Consider the following 15,230-nt stretch of genomic DNA (forward strand, 5'->3'; position numbering starts at 1 on the left):
GAAAGGGCTTGCTAAGCGGAGGTCCAGCAAGTCTTTTCATTGCTTACTGCTTATGGTCAGAGAACATCACCAACTAACTGTCTGCAGACTCGGGCTGACGGCTGCAGGTGTCCTATTGTACTTTCCATTTCCCTCTGTATGTCAGAAATGGCGACGTATCTCCCAGTCTCTTCGCCTTTTATCCGATTTGCTGGCCGATTTGTCGACGAGTCTTTCGGCGTTGCAGCGGGTTACAATTTCTTCCTTTTCCAAGCGTCGCTGTGTGAGCAAAGCCCTATGATCAGCCTCCCCTGACTGCTGCTAACATACTGTCATAGTACCTTTTGAGATCACTGTCTGCAATGTCGTAGTACGATACTGGACCGAAGCCATACCTGTGTGGGCCGTCTGCCTCGTCTTTCTCGCGCTCTACGCCATCCTCAACTTCGTCGCGGTCAAGTTCTTTGGCGAAGCAGAGTTCTGGCTTTCCCTCGGAAAGGTCATTCTTATTGTTGGCCTAATCTCCTACACATTTGTCGTTATGGTTGGTGGAAACCCACGACGCGATACGTTCGGGTTTCGCTATTGGTACGACCCTGGTGCATTCCGGGAACTCTATCGGGAAGGCTCTCTCGGCCGCTTTCTTGGCTTCTTGTACTGCCTCATCCAAGCCGCCTTCGTCATCGCTGGTCCTGAGTACGTCTCAATGACCGCAGGTGAGGCCGAGAATCCAAGAAAAGTCCTACCGAAGGCGTACAGGTCGATATTCTGGCGACTGACAACATTCTTCGTTCTCGGATCTCTTGCTGTTGGAATCGTCGTGCCATCTGATGACGTAAAGCTGAAAGAGGCGTACTCAAGCAGCAAGGGAGGCGCCGCTGGATCACCATATGTACGGTCGATGGATATCCTTGGTATTCCTATCTTGCCGCACATTGTCAATGCCTTGATCTTGACATCCGCCTTCAGTGCCGGCAATAGCACGACATACTGCGCAACACGAACTCTGTACGGCATGGCTCTTGAGGGCAAGGCCCCTCGCTTCCTATCCAAGTGCAACAAAGCCGGCGTGCCTTACTACTCCGTTGCGGTTGTCATGTGTTTCGGTGGTCTCTCCTTCCTGCAGGTTTCCAACTCAACGGCGGTGGTTCTCAATTGGTTCGTCTCTTTGGTTACAGCCTCTCAACTGATCAACTTCTGCGTCATCGCCTTCACCTTCACACGTTTCATGAAAGCTTGCAGCGCCCAAGGGATCTCCAGAGACTCACTGCCTTACAAAGCACCGTTCCAACCGTACACGACTTGGTTCGCGTTCACTTGCTGTTCCATCATGGTCCTAATCGCTGGGTATAGCATCTTCATTGACGATAACTTCACTGTTCCTGATTTTCTCTTTCAGTACATGATGGTTGGCGTATTTCCGGTGGTGTTTGGTTTCTGGAAGGTATTGAAGAAGACGAAGTGGCTACAGCCCACCGAGGTCGACCTTACGACCGGCGTATGGGAGATTGATATTTACACGGAGAACTTTGTGCCCACGCCTTCGAAGACAGCGTTTACGCGAGCTCTGGATAAGGTGTTTAGTTAATCGTCTGTACATATCGGTTTCTGCAGTGTACTGAATTTGATACAATATTACAATGGTTGCCTCCAATGTGAAGTGCTTGCTTTCGCCAGCTGTCGGCGAGAAATGCGACCTCAAACGATGGAAAGCTTCCACTGCCTCCTGTCCAAAACGTCACGCCAATCGACTTCCTTCATTGATAGTCGAAGTTGCCAAAGCTCCTCAAGAACCCTCAGCGCACAATCATAGTTGTAAAGATGCCGGGATACCACGATTGACTTCATCTTCGTTCTTATCGCCTCGATGTCGTCTGGTTGGCTGATCTCTCCACCGCAGATAAAAAGGGGAAAGAGCAACGAGCTCTCAACAAGACTTTTGTGGGAAATTTTGCGTAGTCGTTCAATGATACCATGAGCCAGCGAGGGAGTCTTGATCTGAAAGTCAGTGCTGCCTGGAAAGTTGCGACGCACTACTCGATGAAGATGGATTAGGGCGGCATTTCGGTACATCTCGGCAAGGTCCACCAAACCCTCAGACTGTTCAGCGGCGTCGCATTTCCAAGTGATTAGCTCCTCTTCCAGCTTCAGAGCTCTCTCCCGAAAAGCACTCTTGACAAAATCCTCCTGAAGATGCGACTGCATCATATCGGCATTGAGCACGCTGGTCTCCGAGATCAGGAACAGAAGCCGAGACCCAACTCCGAATAAGCTATCTGGGAGCTCCTTCTCTCCAAAGAACCAATAATGCCCGGCTACCAGGAGAGGCCGAGTATCTGCGGCCACTGCTGCCATGATATCATGGTAAGCGAAACTCCGCAGAAGCCATTGGCCCTCGAAAGAGGAAAACGGACCGGTATCCCAGGTCGCAGCTCCCTTGTGACAGACAGACCGCATCACTTCATTGGCGCCGGTGAGATGTGTCCACCATTGCTTGGTATCGCCAGATATGCTTTCCAAGGCACACTGTACCAGACAACAGGCCATCTCAATCTCCGGCTCTCGCTTAGCGGATGATATCAAGGTTGTGAGTGATCGCAACGCCCTTCCCCGGCATTGCAGAGCTAGCCTTTCGTAAGAAGCCTCCAACTGGGCCAGATGGGTCGATGACCAAGCTATGATAGTGTCGAGGAAGGCTGGCGAGTCCATGGCAAGTGGCAAGAAGACCGATATGAAGCAATTGTTTTCCAGGTTTGTAGTAATCAATGCGGCGAGGGTTTGGGTGTAATACCGCATAACCACCCTTCTTTGAGCCGCGAAATCTTCTGGAATATGGGCGCCGCCATGTTGCAGCCAAAAGGCTGAGATGTCCGGAGTCTTGGTACTCAAAGAAGCAGACGGGCCACGTGGTTCTTGACACTCGGCGGAGGGGTCTTGAGGGGCCGACTTGCGTGGACGACCGCGTTTTCGCGGCTGTTTTAAATCCTCTCTGCGGCAAATGAAATTCAGGCGGCTACATGCGCCGCAGATGGGATAGACTTGATCGCATTTCTTCTTGCTGTTCACTCATGTTGGCCAAGTCTTCGATGCGGGGAATGAACACTGAGACCCACCGATCACGACACGTCAGACAGCCGTTGCGTAGGCGTTTTCGCGACATGCTTGCTCCAACTTCGCTAGTCATGGTCTTGACCTATTGCTGCGAAAAGCTGATGATGCGACTGCCAATTGAGAACCAATAACCAAGACCGGACAGCCAAAAACACCAGACTTTGGAGAGGTAAGGTTGGGTTCATGCAAGCCTTATCATCAGCAGCCTTCAGGGCTTATCTATCTAACTAAGCGACATTGCAGCTACTGAGTCCTTTCTTCTTACTGCGTGAGGAGTCGAGCCCTGAACCATGCGCACCTTATTAGCCTCCACTCTCTCAGAGCCACCCACTATTGGGAGCTCACGTCAAAACACAGATGCTATCAGCAAGAGTTCCTCGCCATGTGTTTAGTTTTCATTATGCTACTCTAATTATTTTAGGCTATTATGACGCGTGGAAAGCGTTCACTCACCAGCCTCGCCTAACTCCCGAACGCAGCTGGCCGGTCTTCTGGCACGCGTCGTGGCTCATTCCGGCCGACCCTAAATAGGCCTCGCCTTTCTACGAACCGTTCTCGCACAAGTAGCGGAAGATGTGTGTCATCCAGGCTATTCTAATCCTGACGTTCAATTACCGAATCAGCGGAAGATCTACTGTCTCAAATCCGGTGGCTTTCCACTAGGACAAGTTAGTGCCAGCACGCCCCTGGCCTTGACTAAACCAAAGTAAAGCTGAGACGCCGGGGCCCGAGGGATGGCATCATTGTTTCCTTAGTCTCCCTTGATATTCAAACCTTTATTGTCAATCTTCCTTGTCTTCCTGCCAATGAACACTCGAAAGGCCCATCGTCCATGTCGTGATGCCACACTCTGCCGCCGACAGAAACCTCTGGCTGGCCTATGCCAACGCAGTCAAGGAGGCCATCCAGTTTGAGCCAACACATGGTACTGCCCTGTACCTCTCCAGCAAGGCCCAGAAAGGTCCCTTTGCTTCGCCACGGATACCTCTGGAATATACCAATGCCGGCATCTATGAAGCTGCGAATAATCATCTGCGAACAGGAGACCTTTTCTATCACCCAGATTCTCGAGATTCTTATGTGAAGTCTCTCAGGACGTGAGTCACTTGGCACTGAAAATAGAAAATGCTCAGCTGATCACAATGTTATAGATTTCTCCAATCAGTTGATGCCGTAAGCGAGGTCTGCCAATCCGCTGCTGAGTGCGCGCTTCAACTGACATGCACATCTGCAGGGTGCCAGGGGTGATGTTCACATCAGCATCGAGAGCTGTATTAGGGAGCTCGAGGATAGCCTTGAGATCTATGAGAAATCCGCGGACAAGGCTCGCCGAACATTCAAAAAGCACTCGGATGTGGGCATGACTGGTGACATGACCTTTTCGCAATGGCACCAGACTAATGCGCCGGCGTTTTGCAACTCTATTCGAGATGTTGAGGTTGCATCTGATGCTCTTCTAGCTGCAGGAAGCGTGCTCATCGGACCGCGAGCGCAGAAGTGGAATCAAGACTTGAGAAAGCTCCTGCATGCAATGATGTCAGAGCAAGAGATACCAGGGTGAGCCAAAGTCAGATATTCACGACATAAGCCGTAAACCCGGGGAGCTGACAGAAAACAGGATGACAATGCCGATTGATATGGACTTTACCCTCAGATCAAGCGAGAAAGCTCAGAAACTGCTCAACAAAATCAAATTGCGCAAGAAGGCAAGTCCGTCAAAAGTCGTGGCTTGCGTTCCTGCGTTCTATTGCCCCGACTATGAGAACGTGGTCAGGGATTGGATCGGCGCGGGCCGTCGCGATGAACCGGGTGATAGGTTATACGTCCGTTACGCAGAAGGAGAAATAGCCGACGAGGGTGGGTTCGGACATGAACAGCAGGGCGACAGTTTCAAATTCACCTACCCGCCTTGGCTCTCATTCTATGTCGACGGACACGAGTTGCCTTTCAAGGCCGTCATGCAGGACAGCGATGTGGACATTACCATATCTTTCGACAACCTGAGAATCGTTAAAGTTGCCCCTGGCGCATGGTAAGTTCTCGTTGATCCGCTTCCTCCTTGGAAAGACTAGGTCTGAATTATCTCAACCAGGAATTTAGACAGCCTAAGTTCATCATATCCTCGGATGAAGGCAGGCCTTTCTACGGACACAAATAAGATCGCACAGCCTCACAGACTCGTTGTGATCAATAATCTGGTCTTGAGGATTTCTTTCAGCGGTCGAGTCGTTGCAGAGGTTGCAAAGCAGCTGAAAAGGATACAGTACTACGGGGGATTTCTGAATGTCTTGGGAGTCTCTGCAGCAATAGACCAAGACAGGAGCACTGATCAGACATCACATACAGCCACGTGGAATGCTGAAGATGGTGTGCTTGAGGTCATTCCAACCGTCGATGGAGGCTTCGCAACATTCATTGGGACGATTGGCAAAGCGCTTTGAACATAATCTTCTTAAGAGACGACATGACATCTACGTAGTATACTCTTGTATAACACTGCGTGGCTCGACATACTTACCAAGGGGCTTGTAATCCAGATCATATCCAAATGCCCTTGGTCCACCAATGTCCAGTCCGGCCTGAGTTTCCGTCCATCTCGGTGAACAGGTAATACCGATGACCGTGACTCGATATCCGTACTTGAATTCGGGAACCCCGAGTGCTCGTCCAGACTCATTATCCAAGATGGAGATCAAGTCCGGAACGGCCGCCAATATACTAGTCGTCCCATCCTCGCTTGTATGCTCAGCCAGGATGTTCTCGTTCTTGAACGGAACCTTCAGCATTCCGCCTTGAGCTACAGCCGCAGCTCGGTCTTTCACACTGGCTGCCTCATCCTCGTCTCCGCTTTCGAAAGCAGCAATGTGAACCTCACCGTATGAGTGGCCCTTGAACAGACGACGCTCAACGCGCATGATCTTGCCCCTGAACAGGACCTTGGCTGCTTCCGAGCCGCCAGCTTCCTCGATGATAGATTCGGCGACCGTGCTCATTGTATTGGTTGACTGGCATAGGGCTATGCTTCTTCCGATGCGCCAAGCGAGAGACACGGTATTGAGAACGCCGAACTTCTTGACTTTATCAGACGTGGTCGGCTTCGCAGCCATTCCTACTCGAGAGCCCATCTCGGAGCAGGATGCGCGGAGAGCACGGTCGACGATCTCATCGTTGGGTGCCCTCGTCATGATGATTGTCTTGCCGTCGCCTGAGTCAATCGCACACGGAACTAATTCCAAAGGTGCATGTACTGCCAAGGTCGTTTGCCAGTAGGTCGGGTAGGCTCGCCCCATCCAGTCTCCATCAATGATGGGGCTGTCAAAGAACCTCGAGGAACCTACAAGGAAAGGTTCGAGGCCATTGGCACCACCGATCTCGAGACCCATCACTGCATCGAACTTGTCATGGCGCATGTACTCCATCAATGCTCGGAACGCATCTACTGTTTCAATAGACTGGAGCCTTTCAATGGAAACAGCAGGAGATCCCATGTGACCTTTCATTGTAGTTAGCATCGACCAGTGTTGGCTGACGTTTGAGTCAACTTACCGCCCCAATAAATGAGGTCCTTCTCCCTCAGCGAGGAAGGCTCAATGACGCGCATCGTGTGTCCGTCTCGAAGCATGTTTCGCAATTGTATCTTAGAGGCTGCGGGACTTCCGCCTCCAGCACAGCCAAGAACGTAGCAACCGTCAGCGAGGTAGTCCAAGTCTGTTTCGCTGATGATCCACTCCGCAATTCTGTCCTTGTTGACCTTGATGTCGGGCTTATAGGAAGCCGGATCGACCTTCTCCTCTTCCTTCGTAGCACGGTTCAAGTCTTTGCTGGCCTCTGTTTGCTCTTCTCCAAAATCCTCGTCCCCTAGTTCACCAGCATCGTCCAGCTTCGCATGTAGATCGATATCTCCAACTGCCTTCACCAAAGTTCGGACCTGGTTGGCCACATATTGCAACGGCATTGTCTCGACCTCGGCGATTTTGACGCTTTCAGGGATAGCGCCAGCAGCAACAGCCCGCTCAATCGCTATCTTCTTGGCGTTGTCAATAGCCTGGCCTTCTGTTTGGTGGGTGGTGCCTTGCACGATATCAACCGCGCCGCAGACTCTGGCAATGGCGGCACCAACAGCATTCGCAACATCGTGGAATGGTGGCCGAATCAGCTTCGAAGCTCCCTTGAGACTGTCCGGTGATAGTATGGCGCCGCCACCGACGAGTAGGACTGGGACTGGATCTGGCGACGTCTTGATGACATCTACAGCCCCTTCAAGAAGGGCTTTGATCCGAGAGATTGCCTCTTTGACAAAGCCGTTCTCCAATCTCTTCACCTTCTCAGTAGCACCAACGACTGCTTTGCCTGCCGCTACTGCCACGTCCGTTGTGGTGCAGACATCGCCTCCAAAGACAAGTGCACGACTCAAAAGCTCGAGTCCCACAGACTCTGGCCCAACTTTGACCTTGCCATCCACATTTCTGACAATGGAGCCCCCACCGAGACCAATCGAGTGAAGATGCGGCATGGAATAGTTGACTCGGACGCCGGCAACAGTAACATACGCGGAAGCTTGTCTCGGCATGCCTGAAGGAAGTAAGACGCCAACATCTGACGTTGTGCCACCGATATCGACAACGATCGCGGAACTATCACCGCCAGAATCTAGGCCGGCAAGGTACGCTGCGCCTCGCATCGAGTTGGTCGGCCCACTTGAAAAAGTGCGGATCGGAATCTTCGCCGCTGATGCAGCGTCCAAGATGGTACCGTCATTTTGAGTGAGGAATAAGGGACACGTGAGATTGAGTCTCTTGATGGCCAAGCGGAACCGGCTAACCGTCTTTCTTGCGTATCGCAGAATGGCGCCGTTCAAGATAGCTGCGTTCTCCCGCTCGATAAAGCCGATGCTAGCGCTGGCCTCTTTGCTGCACACCACATCGATCCCGGGAACCTCGCGGAGGACGATGTCGCGGACCTTCTCTTCCTGACCGAAGACCTCGTCAATAGGCGAATAGACGCCCGAAATGACGACGGCCCCAACACCGCTTTCGCGGATCTTGGCGCACTCAGCGACGACCTGGGCTTCGATGACCGGTGCTTCCTGAGAGCCGTCGATGTGAAGTCCTCCATCGACAATACCGACATACGACTTGAGCACGGCTGCCAGATCTGGCGGGAACTCGGCAAAGGCCGGGACCTCACGAAGGAAAGACTTGCTCAGTCGGAGGACGCCCACTTTCTGAAGACGCCGGACATCGCGCTCAATGACAGCGTTGATGAAATGCGTAGTTCCAATTGTGACGCTGGCTATGCGCTCCGGAGAGTTCGTGAGATCGGCTGCAGCGAGAACAGTGCGTACTGCGGTCTCGATACCGGACGTTGCGTCAGGTGTTGTTGGGGTTTTGAAGTGAGCTAGAACGCCACGGCTCTCGGTGTGTTGAAGACTCAAGTCGATTGCGACAGCATCGGTATTTGTGCCTATTCTCATGCGATCAGCTCATATCCTTCATTTGTCGCGCAGATCACCAAAGGGTAGCTTACCGCCAACATCCACGCCGATGCGTACAGTTCTGCGAGAGGGAGGCATTTCTCCCATGATGGTGGTCTACTTCAGAACTTGATGGTCCCTACGGCCTTCTGGTAGAGTGATTAGAGAGCTTAGTTTCTCATTTAAACCCATGGGGTTTGAAACGACGATCTCGCAGAAGAATTACCCAGAAGATGTAATTACGTGACTTATTTACAAGATGTCGTGTCGTCGGAGATCATCCAACCGGCCGCGCGGGTCTGCCAAAGCGGATAAGCGGGTAAATGGAATTGAGGACAGAACCATTGGCCTGGGTCACTAGATCATCGTCAGCTTAGGCTTGCAACATCGACCATAGGAGAAGAGATAGGAGAAGAGATACTGAGGAATATTCAGGCAGGTACAAGCGCGATGGTTCTCCAAAAGCATGCAGCTAATCATCCCGGCTGTCAGATGCCGAGGGGAGCCATGCGGGGTAGACTGGGTTATCCTGGGATCCCGGCGTTCGACAATTGCCTGAAGTTGCTCTTATCACCGGTGACCCCACAGACGGCGGTAAACTATGATAACAATCGCACAAGACGTTTGGTCTGAGGCTTTAGAGTTGGAGTCGTGACCCCAATGATAAGAGCCCATTCATCCGTTATTCATCCGTTATCAGGACCTGCGCGCGCGGTGCGAGCTTTATCTGTGGAGGCATGATGGCAGTGGTCCGGCATCAGGTGGGCGCGAATGCAACGTCCCCTGAAGCAATAGCGAGCCGTCATGGTAGAATACCGTCCGAAGTGTGCGGGTGGATGCTTGTGATCTCTTGGTGAGCCAGTTCCATTAAACTGGGCGCATGTCCTCCGCATTCCTTCCGAACGACCCAACCTGTTGAGACTGCGAATTGCAAAATGGGCCTCAACGATGTTCTGCGATGGCTGCGGCTGCCCGACACAGAGGTGGCCGAGTCCAACATCTGGATCAATGAGGACATTCGGCCAATGCCTCCGGATCGTCGGAGATGGACAACTTCAACATTTATCTCCTTTTGGCTGACCAACCAAGTTGCCAGTTAGTGTCCCCTGGCTACCGCTGTTTGTTAACAGCTGACTGATCTGATGTAGTCTCCAATTGGCAACTTGGTGCATCTCTCGTTGCAGCTGGTCTTTCTGTGTGGCAAAGTGTTATCGCCATTATCATTGGTAAAATCATCATCGCTGTTGTGGCCATTGCGAACGGGTGCGTGGGTGCAGAATGGCACATCGGGTTTCCGGTTGTGTCGCGTTACATCTGGGGCGTCTATGGACAATACCTCATTCTGATTCAAAGAATCATCTTGAGTCTGGTATGGTTCGCCGTCCAGTCATGGACCGGTGGTTTAACCGTGGTCAACTGGTAAGTGTTGCTACATATAGCATCAACTTCATTGCTCTAACTGGGGAATTCAGTCTATCAGCAATTTTTCCCTCCTTCGAGTCCCTCGGCAATGTGTTTCCAGAGAACTCGCACCTCACAACCAAGGACTTTATTGGGTGGATCATCTTTAACGTTCTGCTTATTCCAATTCTATACATTCGACCCGAGCGTATCCAGAAAGTCCTCCTGGCGTTCAACATCATCTCGTCGGTGACTCTGGTGTCAATCATGATCTGGGCCCTAGCAACTGCTGGTGAAGCAGGTTCTTTGGTACGACAAGGCTCAAAGTCAATGACATCCAGCGAGCTTGGATGGCAAATCGTCCACGGAATCACGACTGTCATTGGGAGCATTGCTGTGGGCTTAACCAACCAGCCCGACTACTGCCGTTTTGCCCGACGCCCAGGTGATCAGATCTTTGGACAGTGGTTCAGCATCATCTTCTTCGGGGCCATCTTTCCGACATTTGGATGCCTAGCTGCCTCCGCAACTGGGGTCATCTATGGCGAGCCGATCTGGAACCCGCCCCTGATTGTCCAAGCATGGCTTGATAGCAACTACAACGCCAAAAGCCGAGCCGGGGCTTTCTTCGCTGGACTCGGTCTCTTGTGCATTCAACTGAGCATCAACTCCGTCGATAATGCGTTTTCAGCTGGCATGGACCTCGCCGGCTTGTTCTGTCGCTACATCAATATCCGGCGCGGCGCTTATATTGGCCTAGTGCTCAGCATCGCGTTGTGCCCCTGGGAGCTTTTGTCATCTGCGTCCGTCTTCATTTCGGTGCTCTCCGCGTACAGTGTCTTTCTCGGACCTGTCATTGGCATTCAGATCTGCGACTACTTCATCATCCGCCGGCGCAAGATCAAGCTGTCCGACCTCTATCATCCCAGGTCAGATGGATCCTTCTACTACTGGAAAGGCATCAACCCACGCACCTTCACCGCCTGGGTGTGTGGTTTCGCGACTCAGTTGCCTGGCTTCGCAGCTAGTGTCACTCCAAACAGCGTTCATGTGGCCGATGCTTGGATCAACCTGTACTATCTCGCCTTCCCTCTTGGCTTTACCATATCGTTCTTGCTACACCTCGCTATCAACACCGTCTGGCCACCTCCAGAGGCTGGTGTAATTGATGATATGGACTACTATGGGACATTTACCGAGGAAGAGGCTAGGAAGATGGGCGTCGTTACACTCGAGACGGAGGTTATTGAGGGTTCACCAAAGGCTGTTGAAGCGAGTGGCTTCGACCAGGGTGCACGTGGTTGGCTTAAGTCAATGCTGAAGTAGTTGAAGAAGGCATATAATGTCTCTGCGATCTTGATGGCCAAGTAGACTTCTGGTTAGGTTCGCATCAGATATCTGAATTGAAGCAAAGCAACACACTCTGCGGCCGCGTTCTAACTACCTCTCTGACTCCACTGTCCATGTTTTATGTACAACTGTACAAAGATACATCTCATTCACAAACCCAGCCTCAAGTCTTTTGACAGAGGGGAATCTCCATATCCGCTATCACTGGTCGATGATCCGAGTAGTAGACCCCATCGTCAAAACGATTGGACAGCACACCAAAGTTGTGAAACTCAATCCCTGTTGGATTCAAGACGAATAGGTGGTCAATGATCGTGGACTCTGCCTCCCCAAACGTAGTATAAGTAATATTATTTCCATAGCGATGGGACTTGGGAACGAGGTTCTTCAAATCTGACATGCCGTCAGGTTCCGCCGTCAACAGTCTGTGTGGCTCTTCGGCTGGCCCGCTGTTGAAGTCTCCTCCGAGGAACACAGGAACAACAGCTTGGTCATCGGCGGAAGCCTCGGTCTGCCACTGTCGTGCGAGTCTGAGGAGTAGCTTTGCGCTTTCTGAGCGTGCCTCGGCGCTGCGATGGTCGAGATGTGTGCTCATCACCACAACCTTTGTAGAAGAGCCCTTGTGGCGGAAAAGTCCGATGGTGACTATGCGGCTTATGGTTGCACCCCAGGCGCAGGAGGGAATGTCTGGGGTAGGGCTGAGCCAATATGTGTGAGTCTTTTCCAGATCCCAGCAGTCGGTCCGATAGAATATGGGCGAGAACTCTCCGTCGACCTCCCCATCGGCTCGTCCACGACCGATGTAACCCCATCGTGAGCCTAGCTCAGAGTGCAGATCAAGGAGTTGCTGGTGCTGGGCTTCTTGGATGCAAACAAAGGTGTTGGTCTGCCCAAAAGTATGGATTCTCAGCTGAGCCGCCAGCCTTGGGCAGCGCACATCCCAGGGTTCCTCATTGGGGATGAGCGTTCTTTTGACAGCGTATCTGACGTTAAGAGTAATGATGCGGAGAGGTATCGTGTCTTTGGCGATCTTTTGATCCATGATGTTGGCTGAATGACACTTCAAATATTGGAGTTGCTTTCTACCCGCCTTCTTCCGGCCGACCAGGCAGACTACCGCGATGTTGGCCACAGTTGAGAAAGCGAAGACTGTCTGCAGGCGGATGGAATGTTTGAAAAGCGACCTCCGATCTCTCAAGGGGCTCTTTAGGAGTCAACAGATAACATGGCATAGCAGCCCGTACAAGACATCGTGGCCTCTTTACCATTGGAAACGCACTACATGTACCTGTCCATGAAGAGAATGGGGTCACCAAACAGAATGACATATGTTCTTTTCAGCTTACGGGGTTAGCTGACAAGTCAGTGCATCCACTTACTTTGGCAGTCTGGGCATCCAAGGTGTCAAAAGATGCTGAGCTGGAGGAGATGAACCCTACACATTGGCCTCTGCAACAGCTTGCGGCGGAGAAGTGCTGCGGGCCCAGTCCCAGCCCCGAAGGAATATGTATTCCGGGAGACGGTCCAATTCACTTGTCCCAATCCAGTATATGTTCCAACCGCGGGCTAATGCACGCTTAATTTTTAGAAGGAAAACGAAAAACGTCTCCTTCAATCGGATCAAGACTGACTAGAACATCCCGTCACGCCTCGCAGACCTCCGCGGTGTATCGTTCTTCGGGGAGCCTGCCGCTGAGTTCCGCCATCACCGTCCCACCGGACCGGGTCCAACGCTATTAGCAAGGCTTAGTCCGGGAATCGGGGCCCTCCACTGAGTCACTCGGCGAAGGCATGTTTGCAGCTTTGATCAAAACTTCCCCTCCAACATTGAGCTCAATCAGCTCATGTTTGTCAGCCGGAAAAAATTCCAGAAGAACACGAAATATGAACCGGTGGGCTCAAAGCGGGAAATGATGCCGAGTTCCCTGTCACCATGCCACCCTTGCAGCAAGTTGTCGCTATTACCGCATTAGGAAGCCCGACGCTGACAATTACCTAAAAGTCGGGCCCAAGTGACGGAGCCTCTGCCGGATTCCCAGCTTAGACTCGTTCCGATCGTTCAAACGCAAATGTTTTCCAGCTGCTAGCCGGCGTTCAGCCGTGATTATCGGTTGATCGTCTCTAGGTAATTGATGGTTTGCAGTCTGTTTGCGTTGAACCCCGTCAGATTTCCTCCTTGTTGCAACCCCCTGCTTCAGCACTCGAAGACGAAAGATGGGTCCAGGCAGCAGCGCACAAACCATTGAGTTGCAACAGCTTCCAGCGTTGCCATCTGGTGCTGGATTGCACGCAACAACAAAGCTTGCCAACTGTGATACTGCAATATCACCATTTAGAGAAACGGAGAGAGACTTGAATCTGTTGAGCCCCAATCACAGTGGCAGTTCTCCTCATTCCACACCTCCCGAGGATGCAGTTGAGATCTTCCAGAAATGGAACTATCCTCGTTCAAACATCGCCCGAATACTGTCCATCTTCTGGAGTCTGATGGTCATGGGCGCAAATGACGCGTCGTATGGAGTGAGTGATTGCTTTCTGGAAACTAATGTGTAAAGCGTTTTGGCATGGTACTTACATGAACTATTTAGGCTATCATTCCCCATGTAAGTCAATGCAAGACCTCCTGTCTGTCAGGTAGGTTGGTGAATGAGGCAAGAGACTAACCGGACGACGTCAGCTGGGAAAATACTATGAGTTACCGTACTCTTTTACGTCGCTCATCTTCCTCGCGCCTTTCATCGGCCATACGCTGTCAGCGGCCCTGAACACCAGTCTCCACGAGACTGTCGGGCAAAGAGGTATAGCCATTATTGGCTCGGGATGTCACCTTGCAGCATACATCGCCATTTCACTTCCCCTGCCATACCCAGCACTCGTATTCATCTACATGCTTGCCGGGCTGGGCAATGGCATTGGTGATGCTGCCTGGAACTCATGGGTAGCCAGCAACCTGGCAGATTCCAACGTGGTTATCAATTCCATGCATGCTTGCTACGGCCTCGGGGCCGTTCTGGGACCGGTGACTGCAACTACTATGGTCGTAAAGGCTGGCCTTCCTTGGTACGCGTTTTACTACTTCATGGTATGTCTCTGCAGTTCGCCCACACTGACTCGAGATTAACTGACACAAGAACTAGGCTGGCTTAGCGGGCATAGAGCTCGTCACAACATCGACCACATTCTGGTCTGCAACGGGCAAAGCTTACCGAGAAGCCAACCCCAAAGGCCCGGAACCAAGAGAGTCGATCGTTCATGAAACGCTTTTCAAGCTGCCCAATGCGAGAACAACATGGGTTTGTGCCATATTTGCACTGGGATATGTTGGGCTCGAAGTATCGCTGGGTGGATGGATCGTCACCTTTATGTTGCAGGCCCGGCACGGCGAAGAGTTCGCCAGCGGTATGACAGCAACAGGTTTCTGGGCTGGGCTAGCTGCAGGCCGCATAGCCCTGGGTTTTGTCACTCCACGCGTAGGAGAAAGATTTGCCGTGATGGTTTGTCTACTATGTGGTCTCGGTTTCTGGGACAATGCTGACTTATGTCATACAGGCTTATCTCGGAGCCGCCATATGTCTACAACTTCTCTTTTGGCTGATCCCGCAGTTCTTCATATCGGCCATCACAGTTTCGCTCCAGGGCTTTTTCCTAGGGCCGCTGTTTCCAGCCATCATGATAGCGGTAACAAGGTTGCTCCCAAAGCACTTACACGTCAGTGCTATTGGATTTGCCATCGGTCTAGGAGGTAGCGGTGCCGCGATTCTTCCGTTTGTTATAGGGGCGCAAGCTCAACGACACGGTGTACAAGTACTATCACCGATTGTATTGGGGGCTTTAGTGTTCTTGTTGATGACGTGGTCTTTCTTGCCTAGCTTCGGTCGAAAGCAGGACTAGAGAGGGAATGGTTGAAAGCAAAGTT

General features: G+C 51.8%; 6 protein-coding genes across 6 annotated transcripts; 4 read left to right on the forward strand and 2 right to left on the reverse strand.

Moving 5' to 3' along the window:
* Positions 1 to 147: 147 nt before the first annotated feature.
* On the forward strand, positions 148 to 1,567 carry GCG54_00005442 (General amino acid permease AGP2; the record flags this gene model as incomplete). Its single annotated transcript, XM_045405465.1, has 2 exons — positions 148 to 262; positions 318 to 1,567. The coding sequence occupies 2 exons, from the start codon at positions 148 to 150 to the stop codon at positions 1,565 to 1,567; spliced, it is 1,365 nt and encodes a 454-aa protein (XP_045260446.1).
* A 2,363-nt stretch (positions 1,568 to 3,930) lies between these two features.
* Positions 3,931 to 5,531, forward strand: GCG54_00005443 (uncharacterized protein; the record flags this gene model as incomplete). The annotated part of the gene is made up of 5 exons (XM_045405466.1): positions 3,931 to 4,187; positions 4,242 to 4,263; positions 4,325 to 4,647; positions 4,709 to 5,122; positions 5,183 to 5,531. The coding sequence occupies 5 exons, from the start codon at positions 3,931 to 3,933 to the stop codon at positions 5,529 to 5,531; spliced, it is 1,365 nt and encodes a 454-aa protein (XP_045260447.1).
* Positions 5,532 to 5,561: 30 nt separating this feature from the next.
* On the reverse strand, positions 5,562 to 8,671 carry GCG54_00005444 (uncharacterized protein; the record flags this gene model as incomplete). Its single annotated transcript, XM_045405467.1, has 3 exons — positions 5,562 to 6,583; positions 6,637 to 8,553; positions 8,617 to 8,671. 3 exons carry the CDS (start codon positions 8,669 to 8,671, stop codon positions 5,562 to 5,564), a joined length of 2,994 nt encoding a protein of 997 aa, XP_045260448.1.
* Positions 8,672 to 9,498: 827 nt separating this feature from the next.
* On the forward strand, positions 9,499 to 11,290 carry GCG54_00005445 (Transporter aclS; the record flags this gene model as incomplete). The annotated part of the gene is made up of 3 exons (XM_045405468.1): positions 9,499 to 9,658; positions 9,712 to 9,982; positions 10,036 to 11,290. 3 exons carry the CDS (start codon positions 9,499 to 9,501, stop codon positions 11,288 to 11,290), a joined length of 1,686 nt encoding a protein of 561 aa, XP_045260449.1.
* Positions 11,291 to 11,477: 187 nt separating this feature from the next.
* GCG54_00005446 (uncharacterized protein) lies at positions 11,478 to 12,356 on the reverse strand (the record flags this gene model as incomplete). The annotated part of the gene is made up of 1 exon (XM_045405469.1): positions 11,478 to 12,356. One exon carries the CDS (start codon positions 12,354 to 12,356, stop codon positions 11,478 to 11,480), a length of 879 nt encoding a protein of 292 aa, XP_045260450.1.
* A 1,172-nt stretch (positions 12,357 to 13,528) lies between these two features.
* On the forward strand, positions 13,529 to 15,205 carry GCG54_00005447 (uncharacterized protein; the record flags this gene model as incomplete). The annotated part of the gene is made up of 4 exons (XM_045405470.1): positions 13,529 to 13,834; positions 13,992 to 14,396; positions 14,452 to 14,808; positions 14,864 to 15,205. 4 exons carry the CDS (start codon positions 13,529 to 13,531, stop codon positions 15,203 to 15,205), a joined length of 1,410 nt encoding a protein of 469 aa, XP_045260451.1.
* Between the last annotated feature and the right edge of the window lie 25 nt (positions 15,206 to 15,230).

Source organism: Colletotrichum gloeosporioides, assembly GCF_011800055.1.
Source record: "Colletotrichum gloeosporioides strain Lc1 chromosome Unknown consensus_67, whole genome shotgun sequence".
Taxonomy (NCBI): Eukaryota; Fungi; Ascomycota; class Sordariomycetes; order Glomerellales; family Glomerellaceae; genus Colletotrichum; species Colletotrichum gloeosporioides.